General features: G+C 66.6%; 3 protein-coding genes and 1 long non-coding RNA gene across 4 annotated transcripts; 2 read left to right on the plus strand and 2 right to left on the minus strand.

The window, feature by feature from the left end:
• Window positions 1–6,876: 6,876 nt before the first annotated feature.
• LOC125353778 (basic proline-rich protein-like) lies at window positions 6,877–10,685 on the minus strand. The gene is made up of 4 exons (XM_048349432.1): window positions 10,658–10,685; window positions 9,713–10,615; window positions 7,202–7,622; window positions 6,877–7,102 (listed from the first exon to the last, which is right to left on the minus strand). The coding sequence occupies exons 1-4, from the start codon at window positions 10,683–10,685 to the stop codon at window positions 6,877–6,879; spliced, it is 1,578 nt and encodes a 525-aa protein (XP_048205389.1).
• LOC125353947 (40S ribosomal protein S21) lies at window positions 10,169–11,509 on the plus strand. Its single transcript, XM_048349705.1, has 6 exons — window positions 10,169–10,283; window positions 10,671–10,733; window positions 10,819–10,882; window positions 10,977–11,048; window positions 11,305–11,360; window positions 11,446–11,509. Exons 2-6 carry the CDS (start codon window positions 10,684–10,686, stop codon window positions 11,453–11,455), a joined length of 252 nt encoding a protein of 83 aa, XP_048205662.1. The 5' UTR covers window positions 10,169–10,283; window positions 10,671–10,683; the 3' UTR covers window positions 11,456–11,509.
• Window positions 11,510–11,591: 82 nt separating this feature from the next.
• Window positions 11,592–23,430, minus strand: LOC125353946 (CDK5 and ABL1 enzyme substrate 2). Its single transcript, XM_048349704.1, has 10 exons — window positions 23,066–23,430; window positions 16,382–16,453; window positions 16,206–16,298; window positions 15,823–15,900; window positions 15,082–15,190; window positions 14,583–14,748; window positions 14,270–14,373; window positions 13,881–13,987; window positions 13,422–13,626; window positions 11,592–13,327 (listed from the first exon to the last, which is right to left on the minus strand). The coding sequence occupies exons 1-10, from the start codon at window positions 23,425–23,427 to the stop codon at window positions 13,187–13,189; spliced, it is 1,437 nt and encodes a 478-aa protein (XP_048205661.1). The 5' UTR covers window positions 23,428–23,430; the 3' UTR covers window positions 11,592–13,186.
• Window positions 21,070–22,239, plus strand: LOC125353948. Its single transcript, XR_007211379.1, has 3 exons — window positions 21,070–21,080; window positions 21,294–21,300; window positions 22,118–22,239. It is a non-coding gene; the product is annotated as an uncharacterized LOC125353948 (long non-coding RNA).
• Window positions 23,431–23,968: the final 538 nt, after the last annotated feature.

The following is a 23,968-nucleotide window of genomic DNA, read 5'->3' on the forward strand; positions in this document are numbered from 1 at the left end:
TGGGTGGCTGTGGCCATGGCCACTGGGTCTCCTCCTCTTGGGTTCCGGGGCCAAGCTGCCCTCGAGGGAAGCCCTGAGGGGGCGGGGGGAGGCCACGGCTGCCCAGCTGGCAGCTCCCCCAGTTTCTGAGCCAGGCCAGCCCAGCCATTGTCCCGGGTGGGTGGCGGGGCTCCCATCTCGCGAGGCTCCTGGGGGGCCGGGGGAGTTTAGGTGAGTTTGCCAGGTGCAGCACAGGGGGTCCTAGGCAAGCAGCCATACCAGACGGGAAGGCTGCACGGCTGGCCCAAATCCCCAATTCCTGAGGCGCTGGGCGGCCCCTTCTCTGTGGAGTCGGGAAATGAGCAATGGGAGGAGCCCCCCTCCTCGCTCCTCCCACCGCGCCTCCCAAACTCCTCTTGAACCTCAGTGAGTCCCTCCACCTCTCCCCTTTGCGGAAGCTCCAGGTGGGAGGGGGAACAGGGCTTCCCAAGGTGGCCCGGAAACTCGCCCGTCTCGAGTTGAGCCAGTCGGGATCACTGCCGATGTCGCGTCCCCCCCCCCCCCCAGGGAGGGACAGCCGGGGCAGCAGCAGATCCCCACCCCGCTCCTGCCCAAAGGTCGTCCTCCCCTCCCCACCCACCAGGCCATGTGTGCTGGCCCCGGTCTCCCCATGACAGCTGGGGGCCCTGACATCATGGGGGCTGGAGGCTGAGCACACACCCTCCCCCGGGTCTGGATGGGCTCCTGAGAATCTGCAGGCTTCCCAACAATCCCTGGAGGGGCTGGCGGGCGAGGCGCAGCCAAGAGCCCGGGCCAGGAGCCCTCCCGGCCTCCTAGTGGCCAGGCCTGGCCTCTGCTGTCCAGAGCACGGGGCCGACTCAGGGAGGAATGCCTGCCGGAATGTGCCGAATCAGGGAGCACAGCCAGCGCGGGGAGGGTTAATCCTGGGGTGGCCGCTTCCCAGAAGACAGCTGTCCCACCAGCAACCGGGAGTGGGCAGAGGACAAGGAGCTGGAGCCCGGGGAGGCCTCCATCCTCTGCCCCCTCCTGCCGCCACTGGGGGGGCCCTGCTGGGTCAGCAGGTGGAGGAGCTAGCCCAGCAGCTGCCCACGGGCTGTCCCCCACCTGCGGCTGGCCAGCTCGGGCTCTGAATCCGAGTCCCCCCGGGTTCTCCTCTGACTCACAGGCCCTCCTTACAGATGGGGACACTGAGGCCACAGGGTTAAGGCAGTCAGGAGCACAGTTAGCAGGGAAGGAGCCGCCCTGGACCCACGGGGGCGGGCGCCCCATCCGAGTAGGCCACGGAAGCAGAGCTGAGCACAGGTCCGCTGCCGCCCCTGAAGGCGACACGAGATCTGGAGCCCCCTCCCCCAGACTCAGGGCCACAGGAGCCTGGGCCGGAGAGCTCTAGTGGGAAGGGCTCCCCAGCAACCCGCCCACCCCCATGCCAGGTCCCCCCGCCCCTGCACAGCCCACCGCAGGGCAGCCGTGGGGAGGGGAGGAATGAATGGTGGTCGCCGAAGATGCCGAGCCGGCCTCCACGCGTCCCCGCGCCCTCCAGGGCCGCAGGAGGAGGCCCTCCGTGCTCCCGGCCCAGTCCCCGGAAAGCTGGTGCAAGTGCTGGGCTATCAGAGCCCGAGTGCTCTGGCTCGGGGCTGCTCCGAAACCCTCCGGCTAGCGATGGCGAAACTTCTGTTTCTGTCACGGAGCAGAGAAGTCAGGAGCCGGGACGAGGGCTGCGTCTGGTTTCTGTGTCAGGGTCCGTTCTGTCCTGGAAGGGAACACGGACGGGCCAGGAGCCGAGGACTCATCCAGGAAGCATCTTATCAGGGCGACCTAAAGCCCTGGGGTGGGGGGGATCGGCTGGGCCGGCCGCCGCCAGGCCCGCAGCCCAACAGCCGGGGAAGAGGTCTGCAGGTCACCGCATCCCCAGCCCGGGAGCTGGAGGCTGGGGGCAGAGCGGGCGTCGGCACCTCTCCCCCCAGGACTGGGGCATCTCTGCCCCCACCCCCACCCCACCCCACGGCAGCTGCCTTTCTTCCACTTCCTACTCTCAAAGGCGGGCCGAGGGTGTTGGGCATCTCCTGCCTGAGAAGGGTCTGGAAGAAGGGAGTTTCTCCTTGGGGGCTGCAGCCCCTCTAGGACTCGCTGGGCTCTTGGGGGTCACAGAAGCCCTTCCCAGCCAGTCCCCTCAATCCTGGCCTGGCCTGCTGGTCTTCAGGCTGTGCTGGGGAACAGAAAGGGGCCCCCAAGCCCCAGGGAGTGAAGGAGTGAAGGGCCGGCCCCCTGGGTCACCCGCCCCGGGCTGGGCTGCGTGGATCTCGGGTTTCCCGGGCGCCGCCGCTTAGAGAACACGTCCTTTCCCAGGGGCGTCCCTCACCTCTGAGCCCCATTCCTGTCCTTCCCGTCCTCAGGCTCCCCAACCTGGGGTCCTGGGAGCCGGGAGGAGGCGCAGCCTCTGCCGGAGGGGGGACGCCCCCCTCACCGCCCAGCTCGTCACCACCGCGGCCCGCACCCCGCTCTTGGCCTGAAAGGCAAGCTGCCGGTCCTCCCGGGCCCCCAGGCCCCCGGGAGGGCACCGCGGGCGCCCTGGGAGCCCAGACGGGGGGCTGCTCCTGCCAGCGAGGCCCCAGCGCCCCGCTGGAGCCTGAGGCTGGGGCCCAGCTCTCCACCCCCACGCGGGAAAGGGCAACGGCCCACCGGAAGGCCACCCGCCACCGCAGCACCACTGGCCAGCCACGCTTCCGCGGGGGGGGGGGGGGGTGCGCGTGTGTGCGTGCGTGTGTGCGCGTGCGCGCGTGCGCGCGTGCGCGCGTGCATGCCAGTTCTGGGGTTGGAACTCAGGGCCCGGATACTGTCCTGGAGCTCTTGTCCTCAAGGCGAGCTCTCTACCATTTGAACCACAGCTCCACGTCTGGCTTTCTGGCATTTCGTTGGAAATACGAGTCTCATGGACTTCCTGCCCACACTGGCTTGGAGCAGTGATCCTCAGATCTCAGCTTCCTGAGAAGCTCGGACTGATAGGGAGACAGAAAGGGGGGGGGGCTCCCCGCACAGCAGGAGGCGGATGGCACCGAGGACCCTGTGCCTGGCCCCTGGGGGCCACCCACCACCCCCCACAGCCTTTTTCCAAGAGTGCCAAGGCTTCAGCGGGCCCCTTCCTATCCTGGGCCTGGTCAGACTAGTTCCCATGGGGCAGGCGGGGGCGAGGGCGCTGAGCTTCTCCAAGAGGTGCCCACAGGCAGCCTTATATGGCCAGAGGCCTGCAGCCTGGAGGAATGTCAGCTCCGGGACGGCCCAGTGGGCAGAGCCTGAGCTCCCCAAGGCCCAGGGCCCCGCAGGGAGCTGCCTGGCAGGCTCCTGCCAGCTCTGGGACAGTCGGCAGGTCCCAAGGAAGAGAGGGACCCCCTTACCACGGTGGAATGAACACGCTCCTCGAACCCGGCCAGGTTTCCCATGTGCAAGGGCAGAGACTGGGGGTCGGCCTGGCTCAAGACCACACTGCCCCCCCCCCCCGGGATCCAGCCTCCGCCTGGGCCCAGTGGCCTGGGCAGCCTCTGGCCTGTGTCCAAGCCTTTCTCACCACGCTCTGCACCCTGACCTTGCGGGGCCGGGCTAGCCCACATCCGCCATTAGGTCACGACCTGGGAACCCCAGCCCCGGAGCTGGCATCTGCCGTAGCCGGCGCCCGCTAGCACGGCGCAGCCCTGACCTCACGCCCGCTGGCGCGCCCAGAGAATCCGGGGCGAGGGGCCGCTCTCCCCAGGAGGCCGCCCCGCATGGCCAGTGATCCCCTGGAAGCTCCTACAGTGCAACCACCACCAAGTGTCTCTAGCCAGGAAGGGGCAGGGACCGCACCTGCCCACGCCCCCCCACCGCGGGCCACAGAAAGACACAGGCTCCTCTCTGCCCACAGAGGACTCTGATTGCTGGCGCCGGTACTCGGGCTTGAGTCCAGGGCTCCGTGCTCTTGCTCAGCGTTTTTGTTCACGGCTGGTACTCTACCGCTTGAGCCACACCTCCAGTCCGGCTTTATTGCTAGTGAAGGGCAGAGAGTCTCATGGAGCTTCGTGCCTGGACTCAGCCCAGAGCGGGGCTCCCCAGGGCCCGGAGCCACGCCCGACTCTCCCTGTGTGTCTTAGCAGAATGGTCGCCTCTGTCCCTTCCGGTCCTGGGAAGGAGACCCGACAGGGGCGTCCAGCTACCGCAGGACAGCCCGCCCTTCCATCCACTGTCCCCGTGCTCACAGAGCAGGTTCAAGGCTGCCCAAGCCGGAGGAAGATCTGGAAGGAACCCGGGTGGCCCGGTTCAGGCGGGGAGCTGCCCGTCTGGGGTGGGCCCCGTGGCCCGCATCCCCTGCTGACCAGGCCAGGCACCTTCCAGCTTAGCCCTGGCCGACTCGGAGCCCGGGGCGGAGCAGGTGGGCTGGCCGGCGGGACAGCGGCCGTGGCGGGGGCCCCGCGCTGGCCTCCGCTTGCCCCAAGTTTCAGCTTTAACAAAATATTTGTCCTGCGGCTCCTCTGGGGAAGCATTTCCGGGGAATGTAAACAGAGGGGCTCGGAGGCGCCTGCCGTCTGTGGAGGGTGACAGGGCCGCGCGGAGCGCAGGTCCCCCCGTCACCGCGTTGGTGGCCCCGGCAGCCCGCGCAGGGCCTCCACGGAGGCCAGGCCCCGGCCACTGGCTGCCGCGGGCAGCCACGGCTCCGCAGCCTCCCCCTCGTCTCCTCCCGGGCGTGCTGCCCGGTGGGTCGCTCTGCTGCCCCCGTGACCCCCTCGCACAGGCCAGAGGCAGACCGGACAGGACGCACAGGCCTGCTGGACGCAGCCGTCCGACCCCAGGTGCCCCGACGCCAGGTGCCAGCTGGCTCCGCCTCCCCCTACCACTGCCCGCGGGGCCCGGGGGCCGGTCGTGCCTGAGCCTGCGGGCCGGGCCTCGCGCGGGACACGTGCCCTGCCGCGCAGCCAAGCCCCCCGAGGCGTCCAGGACAAGACCCCAGCCTCGGCTCCCCGCCTGACGCTCCAGCCGAGCCCGAACACCAGGACCAGAGCAGACTGTGGGCTACCTCTGCCCGGAATGTTCCGAGTCCCCACCCCTGCCCGCCCAGGTGGAGGCCCGGGGGCCTGGGGGCCCGGGGGAGGGGTGCGGAGTCCCCCGTTCCCGGGCCTGGCACCTCTCCCGAGGCTGCAGGGCTGGCCGAGGCCCGGGGAGCCGTGTCAGCGGGCTGGCCTCTCGTGTGCCAGGCTCCGGGCCCCCTCGGAGCACCGAGCAAGCCAGAGCTCTCCCGCAGGCCCGGCGGCCTGTCCGGCGGGAGGTGCCCTGCAGGCGTGGCAGCAGGGCCGGCAGCGCGCACCCTCCCTCGGGGCGAGGTCTGGGAGGGTGGCCCCGCAGCGCACGCGGGCCCTGGCGTGGTGAGCACTGGACACGCACCCGAGGACCCGAGCGGATGCCCGGGGCAGAGCCGGCTACGCGCGGGGCCTGCTGGGAAGCAGACCCAGCCCGGGCCTGACCCCGGCTCAAGCCCACCCCTCGGCAGGGCCGGGGGAGTTGTGGGAGTCCGCTGTGCAAGTTTTGTCGTCACGGGGCCCCGGAGGAACGGGCAAGGCGCCCACAGGAGCCCGTCTGAGAGGCACGGGGGGGGGGGGGCTCTGGGGACGCCCTTCTGGACCTGCAGGATGTGGTCTCGGGGACCCTGGCGGCCCACGGGTGGGTGCTCGCAAGGGGGTGCAGCTCGGGAGGGGGAGGGGCCGTGGCACCTTCTGGTTGGCTAGTCCCTGGGGCTTGTCCTGGGTCTTGGAACATTCCGGGCCCTGGAGCTACAGACAGGTCTGGGTGGGGCCGGGGCGTGGGGGAGCCAGGCTCTCTGAGGGAGGCAAGCCCGGGCGACTCACCGCGCAGGGGCAAGAATTCGGGTCTCGTCGCCCCACCCACCTGGCTTTCCGAGCCAGCCAGCCCCGGCCTGCCCTGCGGCGTGCTCAGGCAGCTACGGCACCCCCAGCGGGCGGGTGTCTCCCCGAGGCTGCGGGCTGGGCCGTGGGGGGCAGGGCTCTCTCCTCCGCAGCCCTCTCCAACTCAGCGTGGGGTGGTGGGCTCTGGGCGCTGTTCCCGAGGCCACCCAAGCTGGTGCCGGGCACGCTCCCCGCCGAGAGCCTGGGAAGGAGGAAGACCGGGCTCTAGGGAGCCAGGCGGGCCGCAGGTGGCCCCTCAGGGCCTGGCCGGCGTCCGGCGGGGTCTGCAGGGAGAGCCGCCTCCTGGGTGCTCAGGGTTGGAGCAGCCCAGAGCCTGGAGGACACGAAGCAAACCTGCTGGAATAGAAGGCAGAAGGGAGTGGGGAGCAGCGGGAATGAGAGCAGGCCCAGCGCCTCCTTGGGCTCCCGAGGCTGTGGCTCCGCCGGTGGGGCTGGACGCTCCCAGCGCTGCCCAGTGGGGCCTCACCGAGTCCTTGGAGGGCGCCCCCCCCCCACAGGGACGGCCTAAGCCTTCTCCGGCGGGCTCTGGGGGAGGAGCTGCAGCTCCCAGCAGGCGGCCTGTCCAGTCCCCTGGCCCTCTCATCAGTTATCCTGATCCTGGATCCCGGCAGGGAAAGAGGATTTCCGTGTCCCGTTCCTTTCTGCGCACCGTTCATTTCAGGTTGGCCCAGAACCAGCCGCCCTGTGGAGGAGATGGCTTCCCCGAAGGCTGCACCTCCACCCAACGAAAGCCTCAGCTTACCCCAGAAGCAGGGGACGGAGCGGCGACCACCGTACACAGCCAGCCGGAACGGAGGCCTTACAGGATTGGAGCCGGCACAATAAGGCTTCCGGAGTTCTCAGCCACGATGTAATCTAGCCACATGAGTTTGGGTCTTACTTATGGTGGCGGTGGTCGTGGTTATTGTGACGACAATGGGGGTTATGTTGGTTAGTAGTGGTTATAATAGTGGTGATGGCGACTGTGATGGGAGTGATACTCATAATGATGGCAGAAGCGGTGGTGATGATGGCGATGGTGCTGGTGTGTGGTGGTGGTGGTGACTGTGATGGTTTCAATGATGGTGGTGGTGGTGATTGTGACAGTGGCGATCAGGGTGGTAATGGTGTTGGGTGTGACCGCAGCGATGGTGGTGTAGCGATGGTGGTGGGAGGGGCTGGGGGGGTTGGACGATGGTGACAGTGGTTGCAATGGTGGTGATGGTAGTTATGGTGAACACGGGCACCCTGAAGGCCTTCTGAGCGCCTTTTCTGACCTGTGCATACGTGTCAACCCGTCTGAGGCAGACAACCCGGGCGTGGGAGGCCCCGTGACAGCCGCGAGCTCCCCAGTCTCTCCTGGGGTGCGTGGCTGCAGAGGCAGAGCTGCCCAGCCAGCCGTGACCCTGCGGTTCTGGCGGTGGGGGCACACAGGGCTCCTGGCGGGTGCAGTGGGGGACACGGGGCACTCAGCCACCCTGCCGAGGCCGCTGTGGGTCTCAGCCCGGAGGGCTGCCTGGGGGCTCTGGATTTCGAAAGCCTGTGTGAAAGGACCGTCGAGTCCTCGGGCCTCCAGCTCCACGAGCTCCCCACTAGGCCTCTGGTTCCTTCCCACCCAGAGTCCCTCCAGGAGGTGCTGGCCCTGCCCTTCTGCCAGTGTGGCTCTCAGAGGCCCCCTAGTGTCCACGGCGGGCAATGCTGGGGGTGTGGGGGAGGGGGCCCTCCCTGTGGATCCCTGGAAGCCCTGTGGTGGAGGCTGTGTTGGGACCTGGGGTGTGATGCCACAGGTCTTCTCAGTGAGCTCACGTAAACCTTAGAAGCAGCGTGGCGTTTTCTACAAAGCCTGGGCTTGGGCTGGGCTGGAGACGCTGCAAACACGGGAGGGAACCGGTGACTTTCCTAAGTCACAGGGAGACACGCTGCTCCGTGTACCAGGCTTCCTGCATGCTCTCATCACAGTGCCGCTGTTTACAGAGCACATTTCCCATATACTGTCAGACACCACCCTCAAGCATTCCTCTTGCAGGGCTACTGGAAATGGCATTGGTTTCTAGGTTCAATTTCTTTTTTTTGGCCAGTCCTGGGGCTTGGACTCAGGGCCTGAGCACTGTCCCTGGCTTCTTTTTGCTCAAGGCTTGCACTCTGCCACTCGAGCCACAGTGCCACTTCTGGCCATTTTCTGTATATGTGGTGCTGGGGAATCGAACCCAGGGCCTCATGTATACGAGGCAAGCTCTCTTGCCACTAGGCCATATCCCCAGCCTCTAGGTTCAATTTCTCCACTGATATTTATATATATATCCTATATATATGTGATATATATATGCATATATGTGTGTTGGTACTGGGCTTGAACTCAAGAACTGGGATGCTGTCCTTTAGCTTTTTTATTAAGGCTGGGGTTCTACCGCTTAAGCCACATTTTCACTTCTTTCTTCTTGATGGCTAATTGGAGATAAGAAGTCTCATGGACTTTCCTGCCCCAGCTGGCTTTGAACCATGATCCTCAGATGTCAGCCTCCTGAGTAGGTAGGATTATAGGTGTGAGCCACTGGTGCCCAGCTTCAGTCTGTTTTGGTAGTTAACTGGGGATAAGAGTCTCACAGGAGGGCTGGGAATATGGCCTAGGAGTAGAGTGCTTGCCTTACATACATGAAGCTCTGGGTTCCATTCCTTAGCACTACATATATGGAAAAAGCCAGAGGTGGTGCAGTGGCTCAAGTGGTAGAGTGCTAGCCTTGAGCAAAAAGAAGTTCAGGGACAGTGCTCAGGCCCTGAGTTCAAGCCCCAAAGCCTGGGCTGGCTTTGAATCCTGATCCTCAGATCTCAGCCTCCTGAGACGCTAGCACTACAGGCGTGAGCTACCGGTGCTCTGTTGTAATGTTCTCTTTATCACTGATTTTGAAAAAGGAGCCTTGGTGTATTTTTTTTCCTGTCTTTTGTCTTGCAGTTAACAAAGTTCCTTGGATCTGTGAGGGTTTTAAAATTTTATATCAAACAAATTAGACATACGTATAGGATGCCTAGTTACATTTGGTACATTTAGATTAGAGCAGACTGTGGTTTTCTGGGTGAACTCAGAGAGACACAACCAGGCAGGCTGCAGATCCCCAACCACAAACATAAACAAGTCATCTCTAACATCCACTGGCATTTCTGGAAAGACCACATGCCTCAGGACCTGCGGGAACAGAACGACCTTCCCGAGGGCCCAGGGCAGCGGCTCCAGTGATCTCACTTCCGAAGCATCAACATCGGCAGACACTGCCTCGCAGGCATGGGAAGGGGTGGGGGTGGGGGTGGGGGACGGAACTTCAATCTCGGCTCCTCCAGGCCTCAGATAAACTGAGGACAACTCATTCAGGGTGTGAGGGCTTCTAGTGCACTCAGTGTCTTGTGAGCCTACTAAGCGCAGGGCCACAGGTGAGTGCTATGGGTAGGAAGATGACAGAGGCACACGGAGGCTCAACGACAAGCAGGTCTGTGGAAGGAAGACAAGATGGTTCTAGAGAACTCTCAACAGGGGATGAGAAGGGAGCCCAGACTCTGATCAGGCCCTGGTCAGGGCGGGGCTAGATCCATGGAGACTGACCCCTCTGCCTACTCCCAGATGCGCTGAGGGTGGGTGCTACCTCCACTCTGGGAGTGTTCGTTTACTTGCCAGTCCTGGGGTTTGAACTCAGGGCCTGGGCCCTGTCCCTGGGCCTCTCGGTGCTCCAGGCTAGCACTCGGCCACTTGCGGCCTTTTCTGTGTATGGGGTGCTGCGGACTCGAACCCGGGGCCTCACGCGCGCGAGGCAGGCGCTCTGCCCCGCGCCGGCTTCCCAGGCCAGTCTGGGGGTTTCCTCCTCCCTTTCTCGTGTGGGTCTTGGCTGGACCTCGGCTGTCCTCGAGCTCGCGGGCTGCCGCAGTGGGGCTCTCTACCCCTCGAGCCCCGGCCCCGCTTCCCGCTTCAGACGGTGGAGTGCAGAAGGGCAGGCGCGGACGTGGCCGCCGGGCAGGCTTTGAACCGCAGCCTCCGATCGCGGCCTCCTCCCCCGAGCCCGGGCCCGCCCGCGGCTGCCGCGGGAAGGCGGGTCCGGCGCGGGGCGGCCGGAGGGTCCCGGCGCCGCCGAGGCGCGGGGCGAGCCGGGCGGAGCCGGCCCCGACGACGCGCGGCCGCCGCACGGGCCCCCCGCGCCGGAAGCGGAAGCAGAGTCGCGTCGGGGGGGGAAACCGGAACGGACGCAAGGCGCAGGCTCGGCGCGCCCGCGCGACCCGGAAGCGAGCGCCGAAGCCCCGCCCCCGCCCGCCGAAGGCGCTGCCGGGAGACTCGCGACTTCCTTTCTGTGCTCGCGCTCGTCCCGGCGGCAGCAGCAGGTCGGCCGCGCGGCCTGGGCTTGGGGGAGGCCGGGCCGGGCCGGGCGGCGTGGGGTCCGCCGTGCCTGGGGCCCGGTGTCTGGGCCGGGCCGGGCCGCGTGGGGTCCGCCGTGCCTGGGGCCCGGTGTCTGGGCCGGGCCGCGTGGGGTCCGCCGTGCCGGGGGCCCGGTGTCTGGGCCGGGCCGCGTGGGGTCCGCCGTGCCTGGGGCCTGGTGTCTGGGCCGGGCCGCGTGGGGTCCGCCGTGCCGGGGGCCCGGTGTCTGGGCCGGGCTGGGCCGGGCCGGGCCGCGTGGGCTCCGCCGGGCCGCGGGGTGGGGTGGGGTGGCTGGTGTCTGGGCCGGGAGTGCGGCCTGGTTGGACTCATGGCGCCACGCGGTGATTTCGCAGGTGCGGCTTCAACATGCAGAACGACGCCGGCGAGTTCGTGGACCTGTACGTGCCGCGGAAGTGGTGAGTGCCGCCCCCCTCCTGTCCCCCTCCTCCCCCCCCCCGCCCGCCGCGGCCCTCCCTGCTCACCGCGCCTTCCTCTCCTTAGCTCCGCCAGCAACCGCATCATCGGTGCGAAGGACCACGCGTCCATCCAGATAAACGTGGCCGAGGTGAGCTGGGGAGCTTGGGCCTGGGCACCTTCATGCCAGCCACAGGGGAGCGCGAAGGGCGCCCCACTGAGTGGTTTTCCAATCTCTTGTGTAGGTCGACAGGGTCACAGGCAGGTTTAACGGCCAGTTTAAGACATATGGCATCTGCGGGGCCATTCGCAGGATGGTGAGTTTTCCCTGTTACCTCCTGGACCACTGGGTTTGGGCATTTGAACTTTGGGTGTGTTACGCCTTCCTCAGGCTGGAATGGGGTGTAGGCAGAGGAGTCTTGCTGCTTTCTCTTGGGGTGGCCCTGCTTTTGACTAGGAACTTATTGGTGGCTGCCCAGACTCGCTGGTGTGGTAGAAATGTGAGCTGACCGGTCCGTGGGACCCGTCAGCCCTGGTGGGAATATTCAGGACTTTCCCTTTACTTCTTTAAAGGGTGAGTCAGATGATTCCATTCTCCGACTGGCCAAGTGCGATGGCATTGTCTCAAAGTAAGTGGGGGGGGGGTCCTCACTTTTGGGCACAGTGGCCTGGGACTTCCCCAGAAACATGACGAGTATTGTTTTTCCCTTGTAGGAACTTCTAAGAGCTGGAAATTGGGAGTGTGGAGTATTTGTCATAAATAAAAGTGATAAACTTGTTCCTTCTGTGTGTGAATGGGACATAACTCCTGTGGGGCCAGAAATGGGGATGGCGCTCTGCTGAAAAGAGACAAATTGTCACATAATGCAAAACAAGATTTTACTTTAAGAAACACATCCATATGAAAACAATCTGACAAAAGGGTCAAGCGTTTTGAGGTCAGATACTTGCTCACTCACAAACATCTACAACCATTGCTGGGTGCTGAGGAAGGGCTACCATGGACACTGCTCTTGGTCTGGAGGATTGCAGGTTCAGATGTCATTTGGTTAAGTACTGGCTTTATTGTAGCAGCTCTCGGGTACCACAGAGGCCGTTCTTGGCTGTTTAGAAGGACAAGGGAAGCAGGGTTTCAAACACCAGCTTGGCAAATGACTAAATGCTACCACACACGTCACTACTGTACACTAGTTATCCGTCCTAAGGAGACATGGTTCCCCTGGGGGCAGGTTGTTGGCTACAGCAGAGTTTAGGAAGCCATCCTGCAGTTCCTGTGGTGGAGTGGCCCTGTGTTCTGGTGGCTGGACTGCTTTTCCCAGGGCAGGGTGTGTTCTGGGCATGCTGTGGTTCTCGGACGGTCTTTGACTTAAGAGTGAGGGCCCATGTGTCTCACTGTGCCCTTCCTGTGTGCTCTGGGCTGAAGTGAGGATGGGTGCCTCTGCCAAGGGCTGTGTGCGGCAGAACCATCTCCCCTGTACAGGAGCACAAGGGCCCATGCCTCCACAGCCTGCTGTGCCAGCCTGGTTTGTGAGGAAGACAGCTTGGCTCAGCGGCGAGGCTGATCTGCATGGAAAAACCCTGGGGGGACCTGTGGACCCTGCCGAGGGGAGGGGCGCGAGGACGGGGGCGTGGCCAGTCTGCCCGGGTGTGCGACCACCCAGGGCTGCAGCATGAGCCTGGTTTGGCGATGGGAGGTGTCCGGCACACCTCCAGCAGACCTAAACCAGGGTTTGTTCCCTTGGAGACCCAGAGAACCAAATCCTAAATAATAAATAGGTTTTCTTCCCCCCTCGTTGCAGTATTGCTTAGGGTAATTAAGAGCCGAGTCGTTTTCCTGAAGGCAGCAGCGTTTTCTGGCAGGAGGCAGAGGTGGGTCCTAGCGTGAGGTGGGCTGTCTGCAGAGCCCACGCGGGATTTCACAGTGACGTGAAGCTGGAACCGATGTCCAAGCGAGGAGAGACCAGAATAGACTAGGAGTAAGGTCTTGGTGGCTTAATCCAATACCGGGGCTACTGTGCTCATGTGGGGAGCCCTGGTAGGAGCTTGCTCAGATAGAGGTGGGGAGCGGGGCATGGATGCCAAGAAACGCCACATTTATAAGGAGATATCCAAGCTGGATCTTTCCATTGTCAAGCCTGGCAACATCAGTGTGTTCCTATTGTCTGGACGGCAGGTCCATCCTGGCCAGGTGGTTTGCAAAGTCAAGGCAAAGTGAGAAAGCCAAACTGGAACCCGGGACTCACCACCATGCCAGCAATATAAACCAGAGGTCCTGGTGACAGGTTGGTCTCAGTGGAGCCCACGTGTTCATGCCAGGAAAATTCTCAGTGCTCTTGGAGGGGCTGGGAGCTTTGGAATGAAGGCGACATCCCTCTCCAGGAAACGAAGATGAAGATGCCGGTGCGGGCTGTGACTGGGTGTGGGCGGGGCTTCCCTCCCTGCTGAGGGCCCCGGGCTAGAACTGCTGGGAGAGGCGTCTGTAGTGAGGTAACACTTGGTTCTCGGGGAGGTAAAGGGCCAGTTCCAAAGCCACCAGGACGGTGAACTCAAACCCGATGAGATCTCGCCTGTTGAGCCGGAATCTTTCCTCCAGCTTCTGCAGTGCAGGAGAAAGGAGCAGCAAGTTAGCCACCTTGACGCCCGGTCCCCCTCCGGGACGTCCGTGCCCCGGGCAGAGCCCCTGCACTCACGTCGATGAGCTGCTTCACTTCGCTCTTGCGGAGGTCGCTGCTGATTTTGGCGGCCAGCAGCACGCAGGCGCCGGCGCACAGCTTGCGGTTCTGCTTGTTGAGCTTGCCCTGCAGCACGAGCTTCTCGAAGTACACGTAGGCCATGGCCACCGTCGCGGGCTCCAGGCTGCACTCCTCCGACAGGTGCCGCATTTCCCGCTTCAAGCTGTGGGGGATGGGGGGGAAGCCGTCTCCGGGTCAGAGGCTGCACACAAAGTCCCTGGGTACAGGGTTTGTGGGTCTAGGCCAACCAGAGCCAGAACGGGAAACCCTAACTGAAAAAGAGCTAAAGGCCAGCGTGGCTCAGGTGGCAGAGCAGGTAGGTGTCTAGCAAGCCGGAGGCCTGGAGTTCCATGCCCAGCAGTGCGGGGCAGCTCAGCTCCAGGGCCCAGCCCGGGCCTCTGCCTGGCTCCTCCTCACCTCCTGATCTTGCTCAGCGTCAGCTTGATGTGAGGGAACTTCTCCTTAAAGGTTTCATTCATGTCCTTCTTGAGGTCTGCAGGCTTCACGTACTCAATCACGGTGGTCTGCAATGGGAGGACGTGGGTAAGGGGGGCTGGCATCTCAGAGGCAGATCCCCTCAGCCCGGGACAGGAGGCACACCCAGATCTCTGAGGACACAGGGGCTCAGAGTCCCATCTGTGTCCTTGGTGGGGAGGCCTAGGCCACAAGGCACCGAGGGCCTCAGGCAGGGTGCCCAGCTTGGCTCTGCCCTGCTGCTGCTCATGTGGGTGGGGACAGGCCTTGCTGTACCCCACTCCTTGGGCAGCGGCAGGGCGGGGCCCGCAGGCCAGGTGGAGGGCGCGCACCATGTGGGAGGCGAAGATGAGCACCCTCTTGTGCTTCCCACAGGGCCACTGCGGGTCGTCCAGGAGGTTGGGGTTGTACTCCAGCACGTCTCCTCCGTCACCTCCTGCAAGCAGATGCAGTTCCTCACCTGCGGGGCCTCTCTAGCACCGAGGGAGGAGGGGAGGCATGGCGGCACAGCTCCTGGGGCCCCTGGTCCTCCCTGCCCAGGGGCCCAGGGCTGGGTGAACAGAGAAACGTCCTGCCAGGCCCCTCTGGGCGGAGCCGGCTCTGTGTGTCCGCGGCCTCGCGGTCCTGGGACGGCTCGGGGAGTACCTAGTTCGGTGCTGGCTGGTGCTGACTGGGCGGGGGCAGGCTTGTGTCTGGCCCCGGGGGGAGCCCGGGGAATGCTGGGCCGAGGCTGTGGCGGCAGGCTGTGGCTGTCACTCTTGTGTGTGACCAGGGCATTGGTGGGGTACAGGAACTTTGCGTAAGACACAACCTGGAAAAGCAACCAGCAAGCTCTGCTTCCCTGGGGCCGCACAAGGCCCGGCGGGCGGCACAGCCATGGAGGACGCGCTGCGTGCTGGGGGGGAGGGGGCTGGGAGAGCCCCGCCCCGCCCCCCACTCAACACTGCACGCACACCAGCTTCCCACCCCCACTGGGGTCAACAGCCCCAAGGGGGGCTCAGGCGCAGGGGGCGCGGGGCAGGGCCGGCACAGGCTGGTGGCCTCGCGGGGCTCTCTCCGTGCGGCGGGCCTCCTGCAGGGGTGTGGGGCCCCCGCGCAGCCCGGCTCCCACGCGCCGCCCCACCGGCCGCCCCTGGCCGCTTGCCTTGCCATCGGCTCCCAGCTCCACGCCTTCCAACTCAAAGACCATCTCGGAAGACACGGAGACGCCGCCGGACGGATGCCTCTGCTTCTGGCCGTCCACCCTGAGGTCACTGCAAGCACGGGAGGGCGAGGGTGCTGCAGCCCCGCCGCCCCAGGCTGGAGGAGCCAGGCCCGCGCGGGAGCCCCGCTCCGGCGGCTCGGCCTGACCGCCCGCTCTGCGAAGCACGCACAGCCCATGGCGGGCGTGTGAAGGGCACGAGCGCGCCTCACGCCTGCTCCGTCCAGACACCCCTGCCCGACAGCTCCGGGGCATCTCCCAGCACCTACCTGCACTTGTGCCCGAATCTGCTTCCTGGTGTCTAACCCTTCACCGGCGGCCACACCCAGCAGCGGGCCGGGACCTTGAGGCCCGGTGTTTCCCTAACCCAGGCCCCCTCCCATGCCTCCTGCCATCCCATCCGGACAGCCATTTCCTTGCCTGAGTTACACTCAGGTCACAGGGCCGGGACTGGCCACAGGGGCTGGCAAGTGTGTCTTCCGAGCGGCAGGAACACTCGGGGTGACCCGGATACGGCAGCTGTGCAGACGCGGCCGGCTCCTGGCCCTGCGGCGGGTGGGGTGCTGCCCCAGAGCTAGACACAGGCCGCCCCCTCCCGGCCCCCCGCCCCCCCAGCCCCCCGGCCCGCGCTGCACCCATCCCACCTTCGGCTGCTGCCCGGTGCGTGCCTGCGTAAGCACGTACCTGATCCGCAGGCCTTCCCCATAGGGCAGCACGGAGAAGGCGGCACACAGGGAGCGCTTGGCACAGATGAGCACGATCCTGCGGGGCCGTGAGGGTCAGGGCGGGCCAGCAACTCTGTCCGGCATGGATCCGGGCCCGGGACACTGCTCGGGTGCCCGGGCCCACCGGTTCCCCAGCCCCCGCCCCGCCCATGGGCCCGGAGGCCTCGTGCACCCCCAGGCAGCCGACGGCCCTGAGGTCAGGCCTCCTCTCCGCCAGAGAGCACAGGACCCCCAGGGACGGGGTGGGCCGTGGCGGTGGGGGCTGGCTCCCAGGGACCCAGCCTGCACCCAAAGGCTCAGAGGGTACCCCGCCGCAGCCCCAGGCCGGCTGTGTGCTGTTACCTGCTGTTCCTTGTGTCATACTGCCTCATATTTTTGATGAAGTGTGTTTTCTTCAGGCCTTTGTGTCTTGGGGACCCGGATGCATGCTTGGTTCTGCAAGGTACAAAAGCAGGTAGTCCTAGGCCTGGGGGGTGGGGGGATATTAGAGGACAGGGCCTGGGGTGTGGGGTTCGTACCTCTGTACGGAGGCGCAGCCCACTGCATCTTCTAGAAATTCCAGGGAGCAGCGCTGGGAGGTGATCCGTCTCCTGCGAGGAAGAACTGTGTCAGGACCGCCCGCACCACTGAGCTTCCTGGACACAGCTGCCCAGGGCAGCCCCCTCCACAGCAGGGGCCCCGAGGCAGCCCCCGTCCACAGCAGGGGCCCCGAGGCAGCCCCCCTCCACAGTAGGGGCTCCGGGCCACCCTGGGGTCCTGTGCCGGTCTGCGGCCAAGGTCCTGCCGGGGAAGCCAGGAGAATCTGCTGCTCCCAGGCTGAGAGCTGCCCAAGCAGCCGAGCCACAGTCCCGCTGGGGGACAGAGGCGTGACAGCCGGTGCTGAGGCCGCCCACGGGGGCAGGAGGACGGCACACTCCCTGCCGCGGCCAGCGCGGCCCCACCAGGGCCTGGACGGCGGTGCCTCTACTCCATCCTCCCTCCCTCAGCCCAGGCACACATCCTCAACGAAAGGCAAAACAACACAGAACAGCAGCCCCGGAGGAGGCCAGTGACCCTGCAGTGACCCTGCAGTGACCCTGGCACCCAGGTCAGCGTGAGTCACGTGACAAGGAGGGTCCCACAGCGCAGAGCTCCAGCCCTTTCCTCCCGCCCCCCCCCCCCCGTCCAGTACTGAGGACCCACGCCAGGACCTCACGCATGCCAAGCGTGCGCCTGCCCTGGACGCCCCCCACCTCCGTGTCACCCCTGACCCCGGGAGAGGCGGAGCACCGTGCGGGCCTGCTCGGAATCACCAAGGCCACCCCTCCATCGGCAGGGAGACTCCTGCCCCCCGAGCCACAGAGGTACTCGGGGTGGGCCCCAGGAAGTGAAGACCCCCGGGACGAGCCACGCGGAGGACCCCGCCCAGGACCTGGCACTGGCCGCTGTAAGCGCAGGAGCGAGCCGTGTCCCCCCCGCCCCACGCGGAGAGGGGCTCAGGTGGGGCCCATGGGCGAGGCCGCAAGGCTGTGCGGGCAGAGCCGGGGGCGGAGACTGCCAAGCTTCCTGCCTTTCCCTGTACCCGGCCAGAGCCAAGACACACAAGGTGGCCCCGAGTTCAGAACGCCGGGGAAGGGGCCAACGCTGTGACCTTGCTGTTTTAGGAAAGCCACGCCACCGGTGAGGCCAGTGGGGGGCCAGGAGTGGCTGGTGTGGGTGCGGGTGGTGGCGGGCGCGGGTGCGGGTGGTGGCCGGTGCGGGTGCGGGTGGTGGCCGGCGCGGGTGCGGGTGGTGGCGGGCGCGGGTGCGGGTGGTGGCCGGCGCGGGTGCGGGTGCGGGTGGTGGCCGGCGCGGGTGCGGGTGCGGGTGGTGGCCGGCGCGGGTGCGGGTGGTGGCGGGCGCGGGTGCGGGTGGTGGCCGGCGCGGGTGCGGGTGCGGGTGGTGGCCGGCGCGGGTGCGGGTGGTGGCCGGCGTGGGTGCGGGTGGTGGCCGGCGCGGGCGCGGGTGCGGGTGCGGGTGCGGGTGCGGGTGCGGGTGCGGGTGGTGGCCGGCGCGGGTGCGGGTGCGGGTGCGGGTGGTGGCCGGCGCGGGTGCGGGTGGTGGCCGGCGCGGGTGCGGGTGCGGGTGCGGGTGGTGGCCGGCGCGGGTGCGGGCGCGGGTGCGGGTGCTGGTCGGCGCGGGTGCGGGCGCGGGTGCGGGTGGTGGCCGGCGCGGGTGCGGGTGCGGGTGGTGGCTGGCGCGGGTGGCTGGCGCGGGTGCGGGTGGTGGCCGGCGCGGGTGCGGGTGGTGGCCGGCGCGGGTGCGGGTGGTGGCCGGCACGGGTGCGGGTGGTGGCGGTGGGGGGAGGTGCGGCCATGTGCTACTGCGCTGGGCCCTCTCTGCTCTGGAGGAGGTGCGGAGCGGGGGCCGCCGGGGGTGTGGAGACCAGCCACGGGCGCGTGGAGTCAGAGCCCAGCCACGGGTGCGTGGAGTCAGAGCCCAGCCACGGGCGCGTGGAGTCAGAGCCCAGCCACGGGCGCGCGGAGTCAGAGCCCAGCCACGGGCGCGTGGAGTCAGAGCCCAGCCACGGGCGCGCGGAGTCAGAGCCCAGCCACGGGCGCGTGGAGTCAGAGCCCAGCCACGGGCGCGTGGAGTCAGAGCCCAGCCACGGGCGCGTGGAGTCAGAGCCCAGCCACGGGCGCGTGGAGTCAGAGCCATCGGCCCAAGGACCTCTTAGGAACCTGGCGAGCAGAGCTGCGGGCTGCAGTCCCGGGCAGCCGTTCCAGGAGGCAACGCACACACTGCCGCACGCACACTCCTAACACCCACCTGACGCCAACCGGCTGTGGCGGAGACAGGCCCGAGTCTGGTCGTGGGGTCCCTCTCTGAGTAGGGGGGGTAGTCTGTGTCGTGGGGTCCCTCTCTGAGTGGGGGGAGTCTGTTGTGGGGTCCCTCTCTGAGGGGGGGGAGTCTGTGTCGTGGGGTCCCTGAGTGTGGGGGGGAGTCTGTGTCGTGGGGTCCCTCTCTGTGGGGGGGAGTCTGTGTCGTGGGGTCCCTCTCTGTGGGGGGGAGTCTGTGTTGTGGGGTCCCTCTCTGAGGGTTGGGGGAGTCTGTGTCGTGGGGTCCCTCTCTGAGGGTTGGGGGGAGTCTGTGTCGTGGGGTCCCTCTCTGAGTGGGGGGGAGTCTGTCATGGGGTCCCTCTCTGAGTGGGGGGGAGTCTGTCATGGGGTCCCTCTCTGAGGGTTGGGGGGAGTCTGTGTCGTGGGGTCCCTCTCTGTGGGGGGGAGTCTGTGTCGTGGGGTCCCTCTCTGTGGGGGGGAGTCTGTGTCGTGGGGTCCCTCTCTGTGGGGGGGAGTCTGTGTCGTGGGGTCCCTCTCTGTGGGGGGGAGTCTGTGTCGTGGGGTCCCTCTCTGAGGGTTGGGGCAGTCTGTCCTGAGGTCCCTCCTGGGAGGGGGCAGCTGTGTTTTTGAGGTCCCTCCTGGGGACGGCCAGCCTGGCGTGCTCCAGGCGCACCTCTAATTCCCTGCCCGCCCGGGGCCTCATTTGCGGCTGCGGCGGAGCCTGGCGCCACTGTGTCCTGGTCACTCTAGGGACGCGGTGCTCTTCTCAGCGGCTCACACAATCTGTCCCCAGATGGTGCGCAGATCGCTTCCCCTGTGGCTTCGCTCTCCTTCCTGGGGAGCATTTTCTGTTGAACTCTATCCCACAATTCGACCAGGTGGGCACTGCTCCCACTCAGCTTGGGGGGGGGAGCCGCGGCACGGAGCCATTCAGCAAGTGGCCTAGGGTCACACAGCTGGGAAGGGGGGAACAGGGGCCGGAGGCCACGTGGAGGAGGGCGGGAGGGCACCGCAGGGGCAGGGGTGGCGCGTGGGGTGGGTGCCGGGGCCAGGGCACGGGCCGTACCTGAGTTCCACATACCCCACCAGAATAACAGGTCCAGCGAGTGGACCCAACGCCTCTCGGCGCAGAAGGCTGGGCAGCTGGCCTGGCCTGACGTCCCCCGCGGCCCCTGCTGCTGACGGCGCCTCCCTGACCAGGCCACACGAGGGCCCTTCACCTTAGCCGCCTAGGGGCGGCCTCCTCGCCCGGTCACCAGAGCCAGCAGAGGCCCGGCAGTCTTTCCTCATAGGCTGAGGACTACAAAAGGTGACCCCGGCCATGCAGGCGTGGGGTGGAGTCACCTGCCGGAAGCCACACGAGGGCGCTGTTGAAACACCCGCGGTGAAGGCGGGGGGGGGGGGGGTGCTCTCAGCCTGCCCCTCGCTGGCCCGCGGCCCCAGACTAGCCCTGGGGGCAGCGCAGCATCCTGGGCCAGGCAGGCCTGGACAGGACTTGCGTGACACCCTGTGCTCCGAGTCCAGCCCGAGCATCATGCCTGGCTGTCACGGCCTTCAGGGCACTCGCACCCAGAGCAGGGAAGCCAGCGCAGGTCAGCAGAGGCCTGGGGGTCCTGCAGGTCCACAAGGGGAAAGGACACGAGGGCCGGGAGCAGGGCCTGTGCGCTGCCGCCCCGGGGTCCAGCCTTCGCCGGCCACCTTAGCGGTTTCCAGACAGAGGGCAACGAGGCCCATCCGCATTGTAAGCAAAGTGCTGGCGCAAGGCTGCACCCGGCTCCGCCCAGACAGACGCTGGGCGCCAGGTGACTTCGCGCTGACTCTGGACTTTGCTCCAGATGAGCAGCACAGAGACCCCTGGGCCTCAAGCTGCACCGGGGATCTGCTGGACGCACCCGACAGCCAAGAGCAAGTCCTTTCACCTGCGGGGCCACCTTTTCCCTTTACTAGCACACTGGCACTAAGAAGTACGGGAGCAACAGTGCTGTGTGATGAACCAGTGCCCCCGGAAAGACACCCCCAAGGTCCTAACTCCAGAAGCTACGACTGGGGCACGCGCTGGAAACAGGAGAAGGAGAGGGTGACGGCTGCATCCTCACAAGACGAGGTGGCAGAGACACACGAGGGAGGAGCAGCGCAGCACAAGCCACGGGGTGCCCGCAGCCAGCGGGAGCTCGCAGAGGCAGGAAGGCGCCCACGGACCACGCCCCGACGCTGGTCTCCACAGCTGGGGAGCACGTGGTTGCCACCTTTGTGGCGCTTCGCCGCTGCAGTCTCCAGACTCACCTGAGCTCAGTGTGCTCCGGGGTGTCATCGTATTAAGATGACATCAGAAATCGTTGTGTGACACAACAAGGGTTCTCATTTCCCCCACTGGCTTGGCAGAGAAGGAGGGGCCCCAGGCTGCAGAGTGCTGCTATGGGTCTCACTGAACCCCTGGTGTCAACGGACTCAAAGTGCTACGTGTGAACCCATTGGTTCTTTAGAGAGGCCTTTCCAGTCTCAAGATCACAGCCCTAGGGGCTGGGAATGTGGCCTAGTGGTAGAGTGCTCGCCTCGTATACATGAAGCCCTGGGTTCCATTCCCCAGCACCACATATACAGAAAACGGCCAGAAGGGGCGCTGTGGCTCAAGAGGTAGAGTGCTAGCCTGGAGCAAAAAGAAAAAAGAAAAAAAAAAAAAACCCAGGGACAGTGCTCAGGCCCTGAGTTCAAGCCCCAGGACTGGCAAAAAAAAAAAAAAAGATCACAGCACTACTGACCAGTGGAACGGGGAATGGAGGCCAGAGTTTGCTCAGAGCAGTCCTCAGGCATAATCTCCGGGAAGTTCGGCGTTCTCTTCCTCTCCTAACATCCGTGCTGTTGGGATTCCACAGCGGGAGGCTGGAGCACAGAGGGGCAGCCCTCTTCCTAACATCCGTGCTGTTGGGATTCCGCAGCCGCAGGCTGGAGCACAGCGGGGCAGCCCTCTTCCTAAGGGCCTGTGCCCATCGAGGAAGCGCAACAGGGCAGCGACCAACTGGGCAGCAGAGCCCAAGGACAAGTGGGGGGGGGCACCCACACCAGCAGCGGAGGAAGGCAGGCCACGAGACGAAGGAGACACTCCGGGGACCTGAAGAACGGCCAAGAGCCCCCCCCCCTCCCCGCACACCCCAGGGAAGTAGGCGCATACCTCCTCATAAAGGTGACGCAACATGATGTGGTCACACTGGCCCCGCCCCTCACACCCTCTCACTCCAAACGACAGGAGGCCTGCTGGTCTCTGCGCACACAGCGGTGCCAGGGCTCTTTGCTAAGGGACGTAATACACCTGCTCTGTGCACTCATGGGACTGAGGAAGAGAGGGCTCAGCTCCGAGCCCGGCTGTGCCTGGCGGCCTCCCTCGGGGCCTTGGAGGGCCATGCTGCGGCCCGGCAGTGAACAGCTCTGTCTCTGTCCGAAGGGGCTGTGCACACCAAGTGCCCTTGACCCCAGGTGGCTCTTCTAAGGCTCCTCAGGGCGGTGGGGGAATCCAGCAGGCACCCCTTTTGGCCAGGTGCCAGGTAGGTCAGACTGGTGACCTCAGCAAGTTCAGAGCCATCCTCTGGCCACTGGGAAACAGGCGGGATCTGAGGTCAGAATCTCAGACTCCATTCTGGGCTCACCCTTCCCTATCTAAGACCTCCAAGAAACCGCACGGCTGTGACTGGCCTGGGGGCCAGCAATGACCTCCAGGTAGGCACAAGGAGCTAGGGTGGCCACCAGCCCAGCACACCCCAGTGTGGCCCTCATCCCTCGCGGGCTCCCCGGGCAGAGCCCACAGCAGGGGCTGCCTTGCGTCCAGCACAAGATCCGTGGCAGCCTCAGTGTGAGCTGAGGGAGCGCGCTGGTGGGCAGGGCACGGGGCGCCTGGCTGCTAGGGCCATCTGGACAGGGGATGGAGCTGAGGGCGGTGCCCTGTGCAAGGCCGAAGGGCTTCCGGAGATGAACCGGGCCCGGGGAGGGGCCAGGTGGAGGGCCAGGATTCAGCAAGGTGACAGGGGCAAAGAAACCACAAGTAGGGTGGTGGGAGGGGAGGCCCGGCCAGGGGCGGAGGGCTCTGAGAAGGGCGGAGCGGACCCCCCGTGGAGGCGGGCAGGGCCCTGGGTTTGGGGTACACAGGTACAGGAGGCCCGAACTCGCGTCCAGAGGCCCAGACCTCACCTCGGTGTCCCGGACTGACCGTCCGGGTCGCCCCTGCCCCAGTCTGGGGGCCGCCCCGCGCCACCCTGACTCCCGCACCCGGGTCGGCCGCGCCCGGCGCCCCGACCCCGGGGGCAGGTGGGACCCAGGCCCGTCCGCCCCAGCACCGGGCCGATGGGCCCCGCGGCGCTCCGGTCACCGGCCCGCCCGGCGCGGGCCGCCCCGCCTCCTCCCCGGACCACTCACCTCGGGCGCTGCCCCTCCAGGCCGAGGCTGGCGGGCGCCGCGGTGGGGCTGAGCAGGCCCTGGGGCGCGGGCGGCGGGGCGGGCGGCTCGCGGGGCTCGGCGGGCGGCTCGCGGGGCTCGGCGGGGGGCGGCGGCGGCGGCGGCGGCGGCAGGGGCGGCGGCGGCGGGGGCTTCTCGCCCCGGAGGCCCAGGCTCGGCGGCCGCCCGTCCAGGGAGATGTTGTTGAGGAAGAAGAGCGCGGCCTGGCGGCGCCGCGAGTCCCCGCGCCTCCGCGGCGCGGGCGGCGGGTTGCGGGCGGCGGGCGCGGGCCTGGCGGGGCCGGGGGCCGGGCCCGGAGCTCCTCCCGCCGCGGCCGCGGCCATGCTCGAGTGCGCCGCCGCGCCGCGCCGCCTCGCCGCCGCCTATTGGCCGCGCCGCGCCTCCATGCAAATATAGCGCCCTCGCGCCCGCCTATTGGCCACGGCGCGCCCACATGCAAATGAGGCGTCGCCGCGCTCGCCCATTGGCTGGAGCCGCACGCGGGGCGGGCGCCGGGTCCCGGAACTCCTCCAGGTCCTCGGGGCGGTTTGGACGCCCCCCCCCCCCCCCCGCCCCGGGGCAGGGGCGCCCAGAACCGCGGGGTGGGGCTCGGGAGGGGCCCGGGGCGGGGCTGCCGGCGGCGCCCGCTAGGCGCACTGCACTTCCCTTTCCAGCCCGAGCTTCCTTTTGGCCTCGGGAGCCGGGGCGCTTTGGGGCGCCCGGGGCCGGCCCTTCGGGGAGGCCCGCGGCTTCCGGGAGACCCGGCAGGGCCACCCCAGCCTCCCGCCCCGGGCAGAAAGCCCCGGCCAGGATGGCCGTCCAGCCCGGGTCCCGGGCGGCCCTCCGCCGCGAGGCCACCTTCAGCCGCAGTGTCCCCCCTGGAGC

The sequence above is a fragment of the Perognathus longimembris genome, chromosome 6 (assembly GCF_023159225.1).
Source record: "Perognathus longimembris pacificus isolate PPM17 chromosome 6, ASM2315922v1, whole genome shotgun sequence".
In the NCBI taxonomy this organism is placed as follows: domain Eukaryota; kingdom Metazoa; phylum Chordata; class Mammalia; order Rodentia; family Heteromyidae; genus Perognathus; species Perognathus longimembris.